General features: G+C 39.9%; 1 protein-coding gene across 1 annotated transcript in view; it reads left to right on the top strand.

The window, feature by feature from the left end:
• NCKAP5 (NCK associated protein 5) overlaps positions 1–17,567 on the top strand; it is a 363,982-nt gene that overhangs the window by 117,075 nt on the left and 229,340 nt on the right. Inside the window, exon 3 of the mRNA XM_058809518.1 lies at positions 7,802–7,879. Coding sequence (XP_058665501.1) covers positions 7,802–7,879 — 78 coding nt within the window. The remainder of the gene's footprint in view (positions 1–7,801; positions 7,880–17,567) is intronic.

The raw sequence follows: 17,567 nt of genomic DNA, 5'->3' as shown, positions 1-17,567 counted from the left end.
CCCATCCCTGGCAGTGTTCAAGGCCAGGCTGGATGGAGCTTGGAGCAACCTGGGCTAATGAAAGTTGTCCCTGTCCATGGCAGGGGAGTTAGGATTTTATGGTCTTCAAGGTGGTCTTCAAATCAGGCCATCCTATTACTATTTATAGTATATACTTTATAATTTTTGCTGTTGACTAATAGCATCTACTGAACGAGCATCTACTCTTTGTTTGTTTAAATTGCTTTTAGTAGAAATGAAACCAGATGAACATAGTCTTGACTTTTGTTTATGTACATTGTTCCTCATCAGAAGCTGCCAGAATAAATGTGAGGACAAGTGATAACAAAGCAATTACAGAAAATGGTAGAGAAAACTTCAGATCCTGAGGTATTTGTTGTTGGATAGATGGCAGTGGTTATTCCAAGTGAGTCAAAAAGTCTGGTGCATTCTGAGAATAAAGCATCTTTATCTGTGAATCCCAAACATCCTGAATACGCTCAGAGTTAAATTTTCCCAACTCTACAATAGATCCCATCAATGTTTTTCCATCCTGTTCTAACTCCTGGTCCTCTTTAGACAGTAGGAGTCATATGCAAGTGCCATATGTCTACATAAGTCAAATGCCTCCCACCAGCAGTTCTTCCATGTGTTGTGGTTGATTTATATTCATAAAAAACATTCAAGAAATGATTCAGAAATTGTAATTACTCGGTAATGTCAGGAATTGATTAATTAAATGCTCCAGTGTTTACTCTGCATTTTTAAGGCTGCTAACATTTCTGGACATTTTCTTACAGCATCAGAGTGTTTGCTGGGTGAAGTTTATTAATGTAAATTGGATTTGACATAAACAAGACTACAGCTAATTATTTCATGTAAATATACACACTGTGTAGCAGCAAACTCATAAAATCTGCACATCTTCCTACTATTTTTTTTAAACTCTGGATGTCTGTTTTAGCTAAATAGCAAATTGTCTGTTTTGGCTAAATAGCAAATTTCTGTTACCTTAAATGATACTGTCACCTTTTCCTTCATGGAATTGCTGGGCTGAAAACATTTGTGTTTCTCTGACACCTTCTTAACTTACACATGGTCATCAATAACTTCCAGCCACCAGGAACTCTTACATGTACCAATCTCTGTTCATTTTATATTTCCCTGCAAGAGAGATTTTATACTCAGTGAGGACCAGAACTTTCCATGAGCTGCAGCAAATGGGAGAGCAGCCCCAAACCTGCCCAGGAGACACAGCCAGGGTGCTCTGACACAATCTGCTTGTCCATATTCTTTCCTCTTCCTGGCCAAAAGACAATTTTTCCCATTTCCTGCTGAAATCTTTGGCTGGTCCAGTGGTCTTGTTGACATTTTTAGTAGGTTAGAAGTTCAAAGGGTTCTTGGTGTTTTTTTTCCTCTGGGACAAGCACTGATGAGTGCAGTCCATACTCTGCACCATCACCTGCATCTGCTGCAGTTCCTGCTCTGTGACTCAGGGTCAGGCCCTACCCAGCCTCTAGAACCTCGGGATAGGAGGGTATCCATGGAGATTTGGCCTTTATGGAGACAGTTTTGGCTCCACATCCAAATTAAGGGCATCCTCGTGTTGATGCTGTAGGGATGTATTGCTCAATCACTCTGCTCATGGGTGTTAAAAGCTCCACAACTTAGAGGATGTCAATGCAGACTTTCCCACTATTATATCATCCTTTTCTATTTCAAGATGACTCTAGTAAATTTCAGGTAATGCTTTGTATTTGTTTTTACTGATTTATACTTTCAGGGGAAGAAAATCAGCCAAAAGCAGCATTGATTTGCCTGCTGGACAAAACATCGAGTTTCCTTCTCTTCAATGGAAGAGATTTGCTCAATATTTAGCAGAAAGAGCTAAATGGAATGATTTGCTCAATATTTAGCAGAATAACATAATTTACATAGCTTGCTATTTGCATAGGAAAAATATTAATTTGTTTGCAACTACCCAAAAGAGCTGCAGATCTGAACAGCATTCCTCTGAGAAATATCCCTGCATCCCTGTCCTCAGGGTGCAGAATCTGTCTATCAGCCAATGAGCTTGTGCTGTTTCAGGTTTTATTAAACTCTGCTGTGTCTGTGGATGGTGCTGGTTAATAGGGTGCAAAGTGGAAGCCAAGCAGCAGCAGAGGGAAAACCCAGCTGATTGTTTATGAAAACAACTGGCTCCAGATGAATTGGCAAATCAGTTTTAATCACTGCAGCTGAGATGTAATATGAACTGTTCACTGAAGCTTAAGTGATTTTGAACAATTAAGAAATTTGCTTAATATATTTATTAAAATAATCATTACTGCTTTTTCCATAATGGTGTAATGTGCACAAGGGCTCTTGCCAGCCTCCTGCTCCATTGCAGAGGCTCTCAATGTACATTTTCATGCCAGTTATTAATAAACTTGACAATTAAAATATTGACAATTAAATCAGTAATAATGGCAGTTTTAAAAAATATTATTTTCTCCACATGGTTTAGCTTTCATTGTTATTTAGGAACAAAAGTGAGTAGTAGGCCAGGTGTGGTATTGAAAGGAGTGAAAAATTACTAATCCTAAAGGGTTTTAGGGTTTTATGTTTTTTATACCTGATTTCTTTTTAGTGTGCAGCAGAAAGCTCTCTCAATTCTCATTGCTATTGCTTTTGGATATGAAAAACATTGTCTAGACAAGAACACATATATATATAAATATATGTGTGTGTCCTCTTAGGCTGCTGGAAAAAAGTCTATTTTCTATCAAGGGTTTATGCAGCAGGATGAAAACAAAAATAAATATTTTACAAAAGTTATAATATTCTCTGAAATCACTCTCCCTAGATTTAAAGCTTTACCCCAGGGCACTGTTCCAAGATCCTTCAAAAATTACTCATGTAATTCCACACTCAGTGTAACAGCTTAGATGTCCCCCTTTTTGCTCTGCTAACATAATTTCCTAATTGCAACAGTCTGCTGTTTAGCTGCAGACAGCTTTGTTGTTGTTTGATTTCTAGTAACCTTTCCCTGTGAAATTGTGACTTCCTGAACTGCAGCAGATGATTGTGGGCTCTCCATGGAGCTCCCTGTCTCCAGGCTCTTGGAGGACCTCGTCTGTGCCCTTATACTGTTGTTCACTCGGTTTCTCTGCTCCCCAGTGACCAACATTTTCCTCTGTGGAGCCCAGGAGCCTGAATCTGTGCTGAATCCTGCCTGCTTCCAAATCCAAAATTAGGGGAATCAAGGGGAAGTGTCGTGGAAGAGTGGGCTAGGGCTGCGTGCACAGAGTTTGCTCCAGCCGAGCCAGGAGTGCAATTAGATGTGCCAGGGGAAAATGGAAAGCTCTGGGCTGTGCAGGCCTGAATATGATGTTTACCTCCCAGCCCTGCTTCAAAACCGGTCTGCAGGAACATGAGTGCCAGCCCAGTCTCTGTCCCAGTTCCCTGTTTTCTGCACAGCTCAGGCATCTCAGTGCCCGAGGAGCTTGGTCAGGACAGGAGAGCACTGGCAGGGGGACAGTGGCCGTGTCCCCATGTGCCTGGCTGAGGTGTGTGGGTTTGGGGCAGCTGAGCTGGGGTGTCCATGCTGCAGGAGGGGCCAATGTCACAAGAAAAGCAACACTCCATTTTCAGAAGACTTCAAACCTGTTTTTATTACAGCATGCATGCTTTTTATACATTCTTATAAAACACGTAAGTTTACACTTCACTCACTGGCCATGAGAGACAATCAAAGTGCTTATAGAAATTTGCAGGTTTCTCTTATTTATCCTCCTTCCCTTCTTGGTTTCTACATCAATGACCTTGCTAGAAAATTCTTTCAGGGGTAAATATGGATCCTCTTATCAAACTTTTCTCTATCTCACAGAAGTTGCTGTAAAACCTTTTCCACAGGCCAGTCCCACCCATGGCCCAGCTAGCCAGGACAGCCAGGCAAGCTCCTGAGTGGCCCTATTGAATTAAGTGCGTAATCAAGTGATTTGCTGGTATCCTTAATCCTTTTCACATCTCACTAAGCTCATTAAACTCTCTTTGATACCAAGATGTGCAAGTTCCTGAGGAGAGGCAGGGACTGTGTACTGTTCCTTTGGCTTGAATTTATCACCTCCAGCTTCCAGCCAGGGACTCCTGTGCTGGGAGCCTAAGGTTGCTTGAAGGGTTTGCTCTGCAACAATGGATGGGAAAATGTTCTGTGTGCTGGATAATTTTTGATACCCTGCCCAGCACAACAACAGGGATATGCCAGAACAAATACCCAAGTAACCAACCAAAATACCGAGCAGTGGATCCCGGGCCTCAGTGGAGGCACTTCATTTCCTTTCTCTTCTCTGTTTTTTCATGACAGCCATCCAGATAACAAAGAAAAGAAAAACAAAACTCTAAAAAACTAGCAAAACAATTAAGCATTGCAAAGTGAGATATTTAGTACTGTCAAAACCCCCATTTTTAGGTGTGTTTCTAGGCTTGTGCTTCAACTCAAATCAGCAATAATCTGGGTAAAGCACTTCTCTAATGCTCTCTAAATTAGATGAGCTGTATGTGACATTTGCATGCCATCTCTTCCTGTATGCCAGAATACATGCAGCTGTTAGAAAGGTTTTCTACTGCATTTAAACATATACAGAAGGTTTTGTCCTTAAAACAGTGCCATCACAGGAGGATAGAGGGAGAAGTTAATTTCTCATGGCTGCGAGGTAACTACATCAGAAGAAAAGGGACATGTTTCGCTCATTATTCTGAAAAGGATTTTAATTTTTTGTTTGTTTGTTTAAATTTTGAACTTCTCAGTAATCCTGGAAGTTGTGAGGAATGGCTGGAGGTAGGAGGGGGACTCCAGGCAGAGCCAGTGCAGGCTGCTGAGCTCTAGTCCAGGTGTGGACAGCAGCATGGATGGCACTTCCACCATCAGCACAATTGCTATGAAACAGCATCAAATGTACATAAGTACTTGAATATGGAGTCTAGGACTTCAGATTAAAAATGCTGTGTCATTTCAGAGATATTGGCTTGGTCTTACAGAGCTTTACCCCCTCCTGCTCTGCAGTGTCCATTGTTCTAGGGGGAGCAGGAAGAATTGTGACCCCCTTCTGAAACCCTGGGGCAGCTGTGCTTTTACAGCCTCTCTCTCATTTGATTGCTCTGTCTCATTAGTATCTATTATGAGTGGCATCATGATTTTTATATAGTTTACATCAGAGAATGAGGCTCCACATAATCTTTCACACTCCACAGTTTTCTGTGCTACTCAGAGCCTGCATGGCACAAGCATTCACAGGACAGAGCTCCAAGAAAGCCACCAAATAATTGTATTTCCCCTCTAGGTGTGATCTATTGGGCACTCTGAAGTGCTTTAATGAACTGCATACATCGTCTTGTTGAACATAAAGTCAGAGAATCATTTAGGTTGGAAAAGACCTTTAAGGTCATTGAGTCCAACCATAAACCAGTGTGATTACTTTGGGGTTTTTACTCACATTTTCTGCTGTCACTGAATGTGCCAAGCTATTCTAAATCACAAAGTTGCTCTAAATCTGAAGTGACTGTTTGCTATTTGCTTCCCACTGACAAAATAACACTGGGTCCTGATCCAGGGATGGCAGAATTTGTCTTATTGGGACAGTTGATAAGAGAAGAGAGCAGAAACCTGGGCTTAGGGAAAGAGGCCTTGTCTGGAGCAGATGGCTGGCTGCAGCCACAGCTGGCATATGAATGTGCCAGGAGAAAGGAGGTGCTGCTAACCACCATCAAACCATGGCTGACTTTTTTACATCACTTCTGCACACTGACAAGATTACATACTCCCAGGTTGCTGGCTTTTAAAGACAAACAGAATAATATTTCTGATCTGTCACAGGAAACCCTTAGCGTTAAGTCAGCAGTCATATAGGATAAACACAGGCTTTTCTTTTCCCCATTGTCCTTATTTCCAGAAAACGGTTTTAAGAAAATTGCTTCAGACTGAGGGTTTTATATTATCATGGTAGAATTGATGCAGAATAAAACTGCTGATCCCATCTTTGCCTGTAGGGCAAAGTGCACTGATGAATAAATCAGGAATATTGTTTAATATTACATTAAAAAGATGTAAAGGTATTAATACTAATTTATGCCAGATTCATTGTAGTAAAAACTATAAACTAAAATAGGCAACTTGTTTTAAAGAACTAGGTACTGCAACTAATCATCATTATATATTTGTACAGTATATATTTGGTGAACTCTAATATATGTGTATTGCAGAATTTATTAGAATAAGCTTAGAAGAAGCTTCCTGTTTAATTGCCACTGAAGCTCATGGTGTTTCTCAGGATTTCCATTATTTAAGAAACAGCTATGTAATGCTTCTATTTACAGCAGTTTGAATGAAATTTAAACTTGGGGCAATCACAAAGTTTAATGGAAAGTTTTGCAGTACCCAAAGCTTTTCAAGCCATGCAGTTTGAGCAGGATATGGCTGAGAAGTTTTGCAGAGGCTCCTTGGGAGCTGAGTCCTACTCTTGCTTACTGTGGACAGAAACATGGAATCACTTGGAACAACTCCAGTCCTGAAAAATAAAAATGTACATTTATATATAAATTATGATCATTAAAATCAGCTAACATTTATCTTCACCTTGAGGAGACACAATGATGTACAGTCTCTGTAGTGGCTGTCTCATAGTCCTCCTCATGAAGACAAATGGCTCATAAGAACAAACCACTTTGCAACAAAATCCATATTTGTACACAAAAGAAATAATAACAGTGAAGAGACAACTTCTAATACAAACAGGAACCTCACAAAGTGATTCTGTGATGAGTCCAAAGGTAAAACAGTGGAGCTATAAAAATGGAGCTTTTGTCTCCAGAAAGTGGAGATGGATTCTTTACTCCAATACTTGCAATTTCCTGCAGTATGAGGTTTAAGACATATTTTTGCTGTGCTGAGATATTTCAGGACAGTTATATTATTACTGATAGACCTTCAGAATAATAGTAATGTGACTGTGTTGGTACTGCTGTCATCCAAATGTATCATATTATATCATGTAATTCTGTGGGCTCATTCTGAAATATTTGATATAAATAACACTGATGTTGCCTTCCTCCTGGAAATGAGGTGGTGTATTTCTATTACTGACAGATTTCTCTGCTGAGAATAAACATCATCTCTTTGCATTGAGTTAAAGAATAGGCTTCAATAGGAAAAAAATCCAAATTTTTCATCTGGTCAAGATTATTTATCAGAAGTTCTGTCTAGACACAAGTACAGGAGCTTTCATAGAGCTGATATTTCAAGTTATTGCATCTGCAAAAGTTGGACTGGAAAATAATATAGGGGCTGAGTTATAGCTTCATTTTCAAATAGGGTACATGCTATAGCATTTTTCATACTTTCCATAAAATAAATATTTGAGTCAAATATTCAGTTCACTTTGATTAATATCTAAGTAAACCAAATGTGCACCAAAACCAATGACTGCACTGCTGGGCAGTTATTTTTCAGTCTGGATCCAGGGAAGATTATTCTGGGCTTGGAATATGGATATGAATTTATATGTACACTAATTTATTTGTGCTGCTTGTGTATCCTTAGTGCCTCTTGTCTTCCCCTCAAATAATCTCTGAAGTGTGCATTAGGCTACTGCCCTGTTCATGTAATATGAATCCAAATGTGAATTTAACCTAGATTTTTACATCACTGTGATTTCTATGTATATGGGATAACTTTGGGAGCAAAATCAAAGTGCACTCCACAAACTGATTCCGACTGCTTTTTACTCAAAGTTTTACAAATACTTTGAACATTGAAAAACTAATATTGTAATAATTTTTCCTTTAGGAATACATGGACTCCAACAAATACATAGAGCATTTGGTGACTCAGCTGGAAGAACAACGCTGGAATTTATGGAGGCAAGTACTGTGCCACACATGTTTATTTATGTTGCTATTTTGGAAATTATACTGCAATCCACAGTTTCCATTTTTGAGTTCAGATGAATGATTGGCTATTCAGTTTCTCCATTTTTTAATTCTTTGCAGAATACCAAATCTTAGCTCATTAAATAAGCAGGGCAGCACACACAAGAGGAATTCTGCCTTTGTTAATCAGGGCAGTTTCACACATGTACAAGTTTACTCATGTTACAGTTTTTAGGCAGTGGATGCTAACTCTCCTTCAGATCCTTTCAACTGGACTGAATTTCAGAAATTGTCTTATATCCTTGAATATAAGTGTTTTCATTGAATGGCACACAAAATCTAGCCAAAATATCACCATAGCAGCATGACCAATTGAGAGTTTGGAAATTAAAATAAAGAGAGGTTTACAATTTTGCAGTGCTCTTGATAGTTTGGATTTTCTACATCTTCTCTGTTCATGCTGCCCAGACTTCACCCTGGTTTAAGCAGAGCAGGGATTGCCACATGCTGGTGGGTGTTTCTATGCTGTCTACAGCAAATTCGGTAACTGCTCAAATCCTATCTAACACAACATTTCATACAAAGGAAATGGGATAATAGCAGTGATAAAATTCCTTCAACATTCACAGCAATTTTTTTAATGCAATATTTAACTTTTTTTTTCTGAAGACATATGAACAATGACAGTCTTTTAAAACACAGTCAAATATAAAAGTATCTTCAGGGAATAATTTAATGTTCATAGACTGAAACCTATTTCACCTTAGTTCCGATCAAGTGAGAAATAATGATCTGTCTGATTTTTCAGGTGAATGCCTCTCATGTACAAAAAAAGAGCGACTTTGCACATGCCAGTATTAGTTCTGCACCTCACAAACTTATCTATACAATATAAAGTAGTATCCCATCATTTACAGCTTGCAGCATTATGATATTGACTCTTAGTTATAGGCAAACTCCTAAAGTTCGTGCCTAATTCCCCCTTTTCTTAAAAAGTAGCCAAATATAATTGGCACAAAAAGGTGAAATTTTCATTTAACATTACAGAGTTCAGGAGACTAACTTTGTAAGAATGAAGGTGATAACATTATATGCAGATGACACTACTGTGATTAAATATAAATGAATTATAAAAATTTAAAATATTTAAAGGTCTTTGAAGAGTAGCAGGGGTGGTGTCTTTATTATAAACAGACATACAGATGCATTCTGGAAATTCAGTGGTTTTAAAAAACCAAAACCATTACTTTATTTTAACATTATTTATTTTTATTATTATTTTTATGGTGTGTTGGCATAAAAAGTTGACTGGTAATGAGCACTACAAAAAAAACCCTTCTGGTTCAGCCAGTCTTCTTTGAACACTTTATTCCTCCCTTTGAAATCTCTGAGAAGTTCCATGGTGAGGATTATGCTAATAGCTGGCACTGCACAGGGGCAGTGCTGGGCTGTCCACAGGCAGACAGATGTCCCAATAAATCAGCAGAGCCCTCTCCTCAGCCTTCATTATGCTGCTGATTTGTGGCGCATGCTCTGAGCCCGGTGGGTCAGCGGGCGCTGAACCTGACATTGAGCGATAACCCCGCGGTGTCAGGGCGAGCCCATAAACCTGACACACACAAATCCTGCCCCTCTGGCTCCTCCAGCCTCACCCACAGCCAGCACAGATTTATAGTGCCCAAGCTGAGGCACAGGAGGCCAAACCCGCTGCCATGGCGTGCATATCAATTTTACATTTCCTTTACATCTCCACACGTACAATGGGACCCTAAAAGACATGTGGGGGCCAAAATTTCTTTTCAGTTTAGAGGACAACTGTTTACACATGGCATTAGCATCTGCTGTGGAACATTTATTGCTGTGATTGCTGTCCCAGGAGGACTGGCAATGGTTAGGTCATGTTTTATGGCTTTCCACTAAAGCAGACCTCTAACCCAGCTTCAGATTCCTTGTTCTTAAAACTTGACAATACCTCAGTAGTTTGTGATGATGCAGATTTTATTAACACAGCTTTTCTTATACTGGACATTTCACAGCAGTTATTTTCACATTACTGATAGCATATTTGACTTGTCAGTGGTTTCTCTATTTCTCAGGTCGAAGCTCAACACATTTACACAGTGTGAGACAAATTTGTTAATTTGATCCCCATCAATGTAAATCACCAACATTTACCATTGGAAGTGATGCACAGTAGTGGTTGTGCATGTCCATGTATCAGTTTAAAAAAAAGTAAATATTATTTTGGATTTCTCTGCCCTATCCTGTCTGGAAATGGCTTTAAACAGGATGGAATTGGGACAGGTGAGTAGAATCCCCTTGCAATGTTGTTTGTTACCTAGTCATTTAATGCTTAAGTTCAGCTGATGTGTAATTTTTATGGCAGAATCACATGGACAATCAACATGAGAAGCAAAAATTTGCTCCCACACTCTTTGCTAATTGATTTGATGGTAAATCATAATTTTTAAATCTTGATACACAGATCAGTAGCAGTAATTACCGATCCTCTTAACAGAGGAAAGAGGTCATAATTCAGCATAGGATGCTTGCCTGAATAAGCAAAGGTCAGATCCTGGTCTTGAGACTTTTAAAGGGAATTTTATGAGTAGTGCTACTGGAACTGGGACCAACACTTCAGTCTGCCTTGGTGAAAGCCTGAGGAGATGCTGCAGCTCAGACATGACTAATATGTAATAAGTTAATGAAGGTCAACAGCACTTCCCCAATTTACTACAGAAATGTAAAACACAGAGGGGAGGGACCAGAACTGCACATGAGGATTACATTGCATTTCTCCTATGCTGTATATTCAAAACAGAGTTTGTTAAATAGATCTGCTCTGCTTTCCTCACCAGCATTAGCATGCTTCTGTGTTCCTGGTTTTAATGCCTATGTACTAAAGAGGTGCCAAGTATTAAACAGGTTGCCTTTGCTGTAATCATGAACTTCCATTGGGAAGCCTTAATTGCTAACAGGCAAAATAGCTCAGTGAGAATTCTTAATGGTGAGCACAGATTAAAATAACAACTGTGATTAGCTTTAAACTGCTTGACTAGAAAAAGACTAATCTTAGGGGAATAAATTGCATGGCACACAAAGGAAAAACCCTGTGTATGATATTACAGTAATGAAGGCTGAGAGAAAAATCAAGTGCTACCCCAACTAAATAAGGTCATGCTCTGCACAAGCATCTTTTTCTTGCCTGGGCTTAGTAACTTGGCCTGAGGGAGTGAAGGTGTAAGCAGCCAGGTCTTGGGGCCAAACCCCCATTTTAACCCATTCTGGAAGTTCTCATAACAAACATTGCTTCTGGTCTATGATGCTAATGTGAGTTAGAGACTGTATTTGGAATGAATAATCTTCCAAAATTGTTGCTGCAGTCTATGATTAGAGGTTGGTGTGGTGTGGTGAGGTGTGGTAAGAGCATGAGGCTTCCTTCTACTTTGCTTCTTGATCCACCTGTCTGGCCATACCATCTTGGCAACACACAAAGCCAGGAAAAACATGTTTAGTGCTATTAGCCTCTAAAACCTGTCTCTTGTCTCTTCATCAGTCTTTGGTTTTGCTGGGGTGGTGTTTTCTTGGGTTTTTTTCACTACATCTCTACAGTACTGCTAGATGCATATGATAAACTTGTACAACCCATGCAAACATTGATTCCTTTTAGTTTCCTTAGCATTTGAATGAGGTAGAGTAGAACTGAGTTTGGCAATTAGGAGTCATTCAGTCACCAGGTACTAATTCAGATTCTTCCAACTAACATTGTAACATTCTTATCTCTCTAAAGCTGAGGTTTCTAATTTGTGACCTTATGTGTGAAAAAAACAAAAATGTAGATAAAAACCACATAAAGCTACAAAGTGGAGCTCACAGTACTGCTTCAGACGAGCATTTCTACAGAGGACTGGTTTAAATTGTTTAAATATGTACATGAGAATACCAATTAAAAATGTATTTTATTTTTGGCCAAAAGTGCTTTTCTTTAGCCGAGTATAAATGTGGATGGTTCAGTGAGCAGTGCAGATGTGGTTACAGGCCACAAAAACCACTGCCATCCTATTATCTGTGAATGAGAACCCCTTGCTTCCTCTGGCACCCCAGTACCATGCCCATGTCTCACCACAGCTATAAAAGATACTTCAGGACCAGATTGGTTGAGAGCAATCTGAATAGTGAATATAGAGAAAAGCAAGATTTTTACTATTTGCCTTTTAGATTGTATTTTTAATAGGGTCATAGGAAAGTAAGAGAGGATTGTTTAAAGATTACAAATGAACCTGATGGACTGTGTAAACCCCCTATAAATACTAAACATGTAAGCATAGGAAAAGGCTGAATAGCTGCTAGAACTCTTGTTGCAGTTGTAGTGGAATCAGTGCTTATGTGAGGTAAATCAAGAATTACCACTGTCTTTCAAACAAATATAAATGCTTCACAGAAGTTTATACCTGCTCAGATTTTTTATTAGTTCCACTAATTATTCATGTAAAATAATTGTTCTCATCTGATTAAAGTTGATAGCAATTTTATGTGCAGCTCTTTACCAGATCAATAAATAAATCTCTTTTAGGAATGATCCACTTTAACTCCAACAGGGCACATTTTGTGATGTATTTACTAAGCTGACTTAAAATTAAACTCAACTTGATGTGCCCTGGTAATGAGAAATATGATTGGCATTATATATTCATAAAAGTATTAATTTTAAAGAACATGACTCTCAGCCTGTTTCCTCTAATTGGAAAAAACTCCCATTAACACTGCTCATCAGTGCTGCCTGAGTCAGGAGTGAAGTGTCAAGCCTCAGCATTGAAGTCATTACATAAAGGACTGAGAACTATCTGAACAGAAAATAATCTTGATACAAGCAAATATCTCTGTATCTCTACCCAGATTTCAGAACTGCAAGCAAAAGATGAAAAAGTGGTCCATAAAAAGTAACTTCATATGGCCGTGTTTATGAAATTAAATAAATTAACCAATGCTAAATTATAAAATGTTAATAACATTCTGTAATTAATTAGGGATTGGAGTAGTTTTGCACAGATGTATACTTGTCATAATAGTGAGACTGCCAGAACCATGAATTGATTTTGTTTCTCTTAAATTATAAACTAGAAGGCCTTGAGCAAAATATATTCTTTAGATATATTTGGTTGAATAAGGATCACAAATGTTCCCTACCAAGTTGAAAGGAAAAAAAACTCCAGCAGGGAAGTATATGGAAGGTCTATTTGGCATATGGATGTTTGTTAAAAGCAAAATGCATGAACAGCCCAGACTAAATTAGCTCCTCATTTGTATGCTGGGAAATGAAATGTATAATCCTAGCATGGTTCTGCATTTGTTTAAGATTTTTCCTAAGAACAAACTCTTTTGTGTATGCAGATATATGTATTACTGTAGTGGCTATTTAGGGTTAGGGGGAAAAAAAACCCTTCTTTGAAGTGGTTTTGTGTGACGCTGAGTGCGAGTGGCAGGGTTCTGTCTGTCCCCTGCAGGGCAGCCTGGCCCAGGTAGCAGCACTGGGCGCTGCACAACTGCTGCATCCCTGCATGGGGGAGCAGCACGGACCAGCCCAGCCCTGCAGGGAAAGCTCAGGGCAGCTGCTCCTGGGAGCAGCACCTGTCGGGATCTCTGGCTTGTCAGAGTGACCCTGAGAAAAGTTGGAAAGTCTCTTTTCTCAGCCTGAGAGCTTGAAGAAAGAGTCAGGGCTCTTCATGTCTCGGTCTCAAGGTTGTTCATTGTTTCTTATCTATAAAATTCGTTCTCCTGCCCTGCCGAGGTCCATCCAGCAGGACAGTTCCAGGCACTCTGCTGCCCCCAGGACAGTGTTATGTCTTTATACTAAAAACTACATGTACAATATTCACAATAACTTTCCAATACCTATCACCTATGTTAGACAGTGAGCTTCTACCCTAAACCAATCTAAAAGTGCCAACATCACAGCAGAAGATGGAGGCCAAGAAGAAGAAAGAGAAAGGCTGGACACACCCAGATCCCTCCATCTTGCCTCGTGAACCCCCATAGCAGAAACCCCAAAATCTACTTTTTCACCCCGTGATAACTTCACTATTATTCTACCTAAACTGTTGTGGCTTGGTGATCTTCATATAAGGTTGGTAATTTGCTCTATGGGTCATAATCAAACCCACAGGTGTTTTGGGCTCTGTGCCAGGGCTTCTGAGCCCCCTGGCAGGGTCCTGGCAATCCTGGACTGCTGGAGAGATGTTCTAGGTTCCCACAAGCACCCAGAGGGAAAACCCAGATCACACCCACACAAGGATCCAAAGAAAGGAATACGCAGTTATTGGGTGTTGGTGCTCCGAGATTACCTCCTTCTTTAGAAATCAAACTCTTCCAAAAGGAAACTGACCCCAGTCTCATTTTATTATTTGGTGCTGAATTTACTCCCACTAATGTCTGCACACAGCCATGGTTAGTCAAATTGAATCATATTTCACTCTTCAGATAATCCCAATTAGGTTATTGGCTTTATTCACAGAGCAAAGAATAATTTCAATGAGTTATAGTGGCATTTCCCTGAAGTCTTCTCTAAGACTGAAAAATTTTACACAGATCCCTGGCTCCTATTTGGCAGGGAAAACCTATAGATTCACATTAAGGCAACAACTGAGAATTCAAGTCCTTATAAAACCAGGATGTCAAAATGCATTATAGAAATGAGTACTGCACAGTCACAGGCTATGAGACAGGGTTTTAGATGGCATGGTGGGTTTAAGAAAGAAAAGGAAAACTCATTAATTTGCTATTTTTAAAGGAATGGTACCTTACTGATCTGTTTCACTGATGAACTCTACAAATAGGGCACTGCTGATGGCAGATGTAGAAAAGGTCAAGGAGAAATTGTGTATGAAGTTATGCAAGTCAGGTTAGCACCTTTCCTTGTGAAAGAGAAGTTAAATAACCAAGTTTCGCATTTCTATTTTATTCTTTAATGCTCAACCTTTTTTTCCCCCTAAATTATATTAAAGCAAGAGTTTAAGACCCCAAGTGAGAACAGGGCCTCATTGTTCCACACAAAGTGTGAAATGGTTTTCATCTCCTCAGCCCCAAGGATGCAACAAGAAATAATATCATTCCCTTTTAACAAAGAAAGGTAATGGAATTTGTATAAGAGATCCATGTGTGAGCCAGAGTTTTGCTGTGCTCGGTCACGGCACTGTGCACTGTCAGCCTGGTCAGTCTGAGGGATGAAGTTCCCACATCCCTGCTTGAATCTTTAAAACTCTATGGCCTAAAACACACTTGGTGGCAGCCTTATCTCATGCTGTGCGATGGGAAAGGGTTTTCTTGTGTTCGTACCATGATGAGGCGAGGAAGAGGTGACCTTTCTTTGGATGTCTCCTCTCCAGCTCCTGTCCTTGGCCCTTGCCACTCCACACTGTAAATTATGTCCCCCCTCAGGGGATGGGCAGTGGCAAGGGGAGCAGAAGAGAAGGGCTCTGTCCTGTTCTCTTCAGACAGCTCATTTTAAAGTACATGGATGTCCTGTGCCGATGAAACCATTGGGTTTTTCACATAGAGAAAACCGTGGATGTAGACCCTGTTCATGGTTGGGCCTGTTACAAGACAAATATGCCTTAAATTGAAAGTAGAACACCTGTGCAGCCAAAATACTGCTGTGACACCACTTACTCCTGCTATTTAATTGTGTGCTGATCCATCACTGTCATCTTCCTGCTTTTTTCCATGGCAGTCAGCAGCTCTGTCCAGGCTTTGTGTGACACTGGCACTTGAAGATCCAGTTTCCCTGAATTCTGTAGGACTTGGCTGATTTCCAGTTCCCACATGGTGCAGGAGATTCAGGGTGCATTTTTATCAATTCTGTCCGCTGTACAAAGTCCTTTTTATATTAACAAATTATATTTTTCATTGCCTAATTTGTTAATAAAAGGGCATAATTGTGCCTATAGCAATCCAGATTCTGGGATATCACCCATTCACACTTTTTTTTTTTTATCAGGAGTACATTCCAACATATTCTGCTGTAGGGAAAATATAATGCATTTATAGCATAAACCTGTTTAAACATTATTGTAATAGGTTCCACTGGGCACAAGGTTTCAAATATAAAGCAGCATTCATCACATATTAAAGACATGAACACAGTTTTTTCTTACTTAAATCTGCATAGCTCACAATTTGCAAACTCTTGCTTATGTAGATACTCCCCTGAGATTTTCAAAATTTAATAAAAGCTTGCAAAATGCAGGACTCTTATTACCACCTGATTAGCTAAGCAGAATTCAGAAAGTATAACTCAAATAAGCAAAAAAATAAAAACCCCACACTGAGTTCCACCAAGTGCTTTGCAGTAAGGAGATGCCAGCTTTTGCAGGTTATTCAGTTTGCTGTCATTTCTGTAGCACCTTTAAGGATGGCAGAGGGAGTAGCTGATCTACTTCTATACCCTGCCAGAATCAGCACATGCTCCCACTGCCTCCTGTACTGAGGAATTTTGATACTACCTTACAAATTCTTCCCAGTTCTTGATAGTGCTGTAATAAATCCATTATTATTCTTCATTCTGTAGATTCTTAGTCCTTTGCCAGGCAATCCAAAAGCCTCTGAAGCCCTTTTGAAAGTCACAAGTATGTATGTTGTGGCTCTTATTTCCTGTATTTTTGTGATCTTCCACTCCTCATGGTTGGGAGACTTCAAATGCCAAGGAAGTATCTATCTTCCTGAAGTGCCCTGGGAGAAATTGGTCCAAAAATACATCAGAGGTTGTAAACACTCCCAGTTCCTCTAATGACAGCTGTAAATTTTTGAAAAAATGGCCAAAAGCTGTGTCCTTGCTGTGACAGTAAAGTCATGACATCCCTTCTGTTCTGCAATGTGGAAATGTGCAAGTGACAGCACTTGACCCTTTATTCAGCCAATCCAAAAGATACTCAGAATTCCCATGAAGAATCTATATTCTAACTCCACTGAGATCCAAAGAAAACTTTTATGGGATCCTTTTTGGTTTGCATGTCCCCATTAGCAGCAGGAGATGCTGCTAACACACATCAGCACGAGGCAGCAGCCGGACCGCCTGCCTGCTCTGCTGCACTGGGAAACTCCAGCATGGAATTTCCACCTTGTTCTGCCACGTCTCCTCCAGTGGCTGATTTTTCCTGCCAGCACAGGGCACTCCTTGAGTGTCCCTGTCACTCCTGTTGCACTTTATGTGCAAGAGCCTGGCCTGGCAGTTTTCCCAGGCGTGCAGGCATTGGTCTCCAGAGCTGGATCGAAGCCCTCAAAGGGGCAGAGCTGCCCCAGGTCTCACTGAACAGTGCCCTGAGTCAGCCTAAAGAGCAACTGTTTCCATTAATGATGTCAGCTCACATGATTTCTACCCTGCTCATGTTTAACAGAGCTCCAGAACACCACCGGTGTAACCTTGGGGCAGAACATCTGAAAATCTCGTCTTACATCACCCATACACAGCCTCAGTCCTGTGTAAGCAAATATAGAAGTATTAATGGAAGGACAAGAAGAGGGTGAAGTTTAATAACTGCATTTTGGGAGGTTTCTTCCCCCTCCCAGATTTTTGAGTATGAAGTTTCTCTGTGAAGAAGAGACTGCCTTAAAGGTTCTTTTGGTTGCTTTGGCATTATTGACTACTGTGCAAATGCGTCACCTCCAACCTGCCAATATTCCTGTTTTTT

The sequence above is a fragment of the Ammospiza caudacuta genome, chromosome 8, assembly GCF_027887145.1.
Source record: "Ammospiza caudacuta isolate bAmmCau1 chromosome 8, bAmmCau1.pri, whole genome shotgun sequence".
Lineage (NCBI taxonomy): Eukaryota > Metazoa > Chordata > Aves > Passeriformes > Passerellidae > Ammospiza > Ammospiza caudacuta.
The sequence above is the reverse complement of the archived record's forward strand: the minus strand, read 5'-3'. Positions and strand labels throughout refer to the sequence as shown.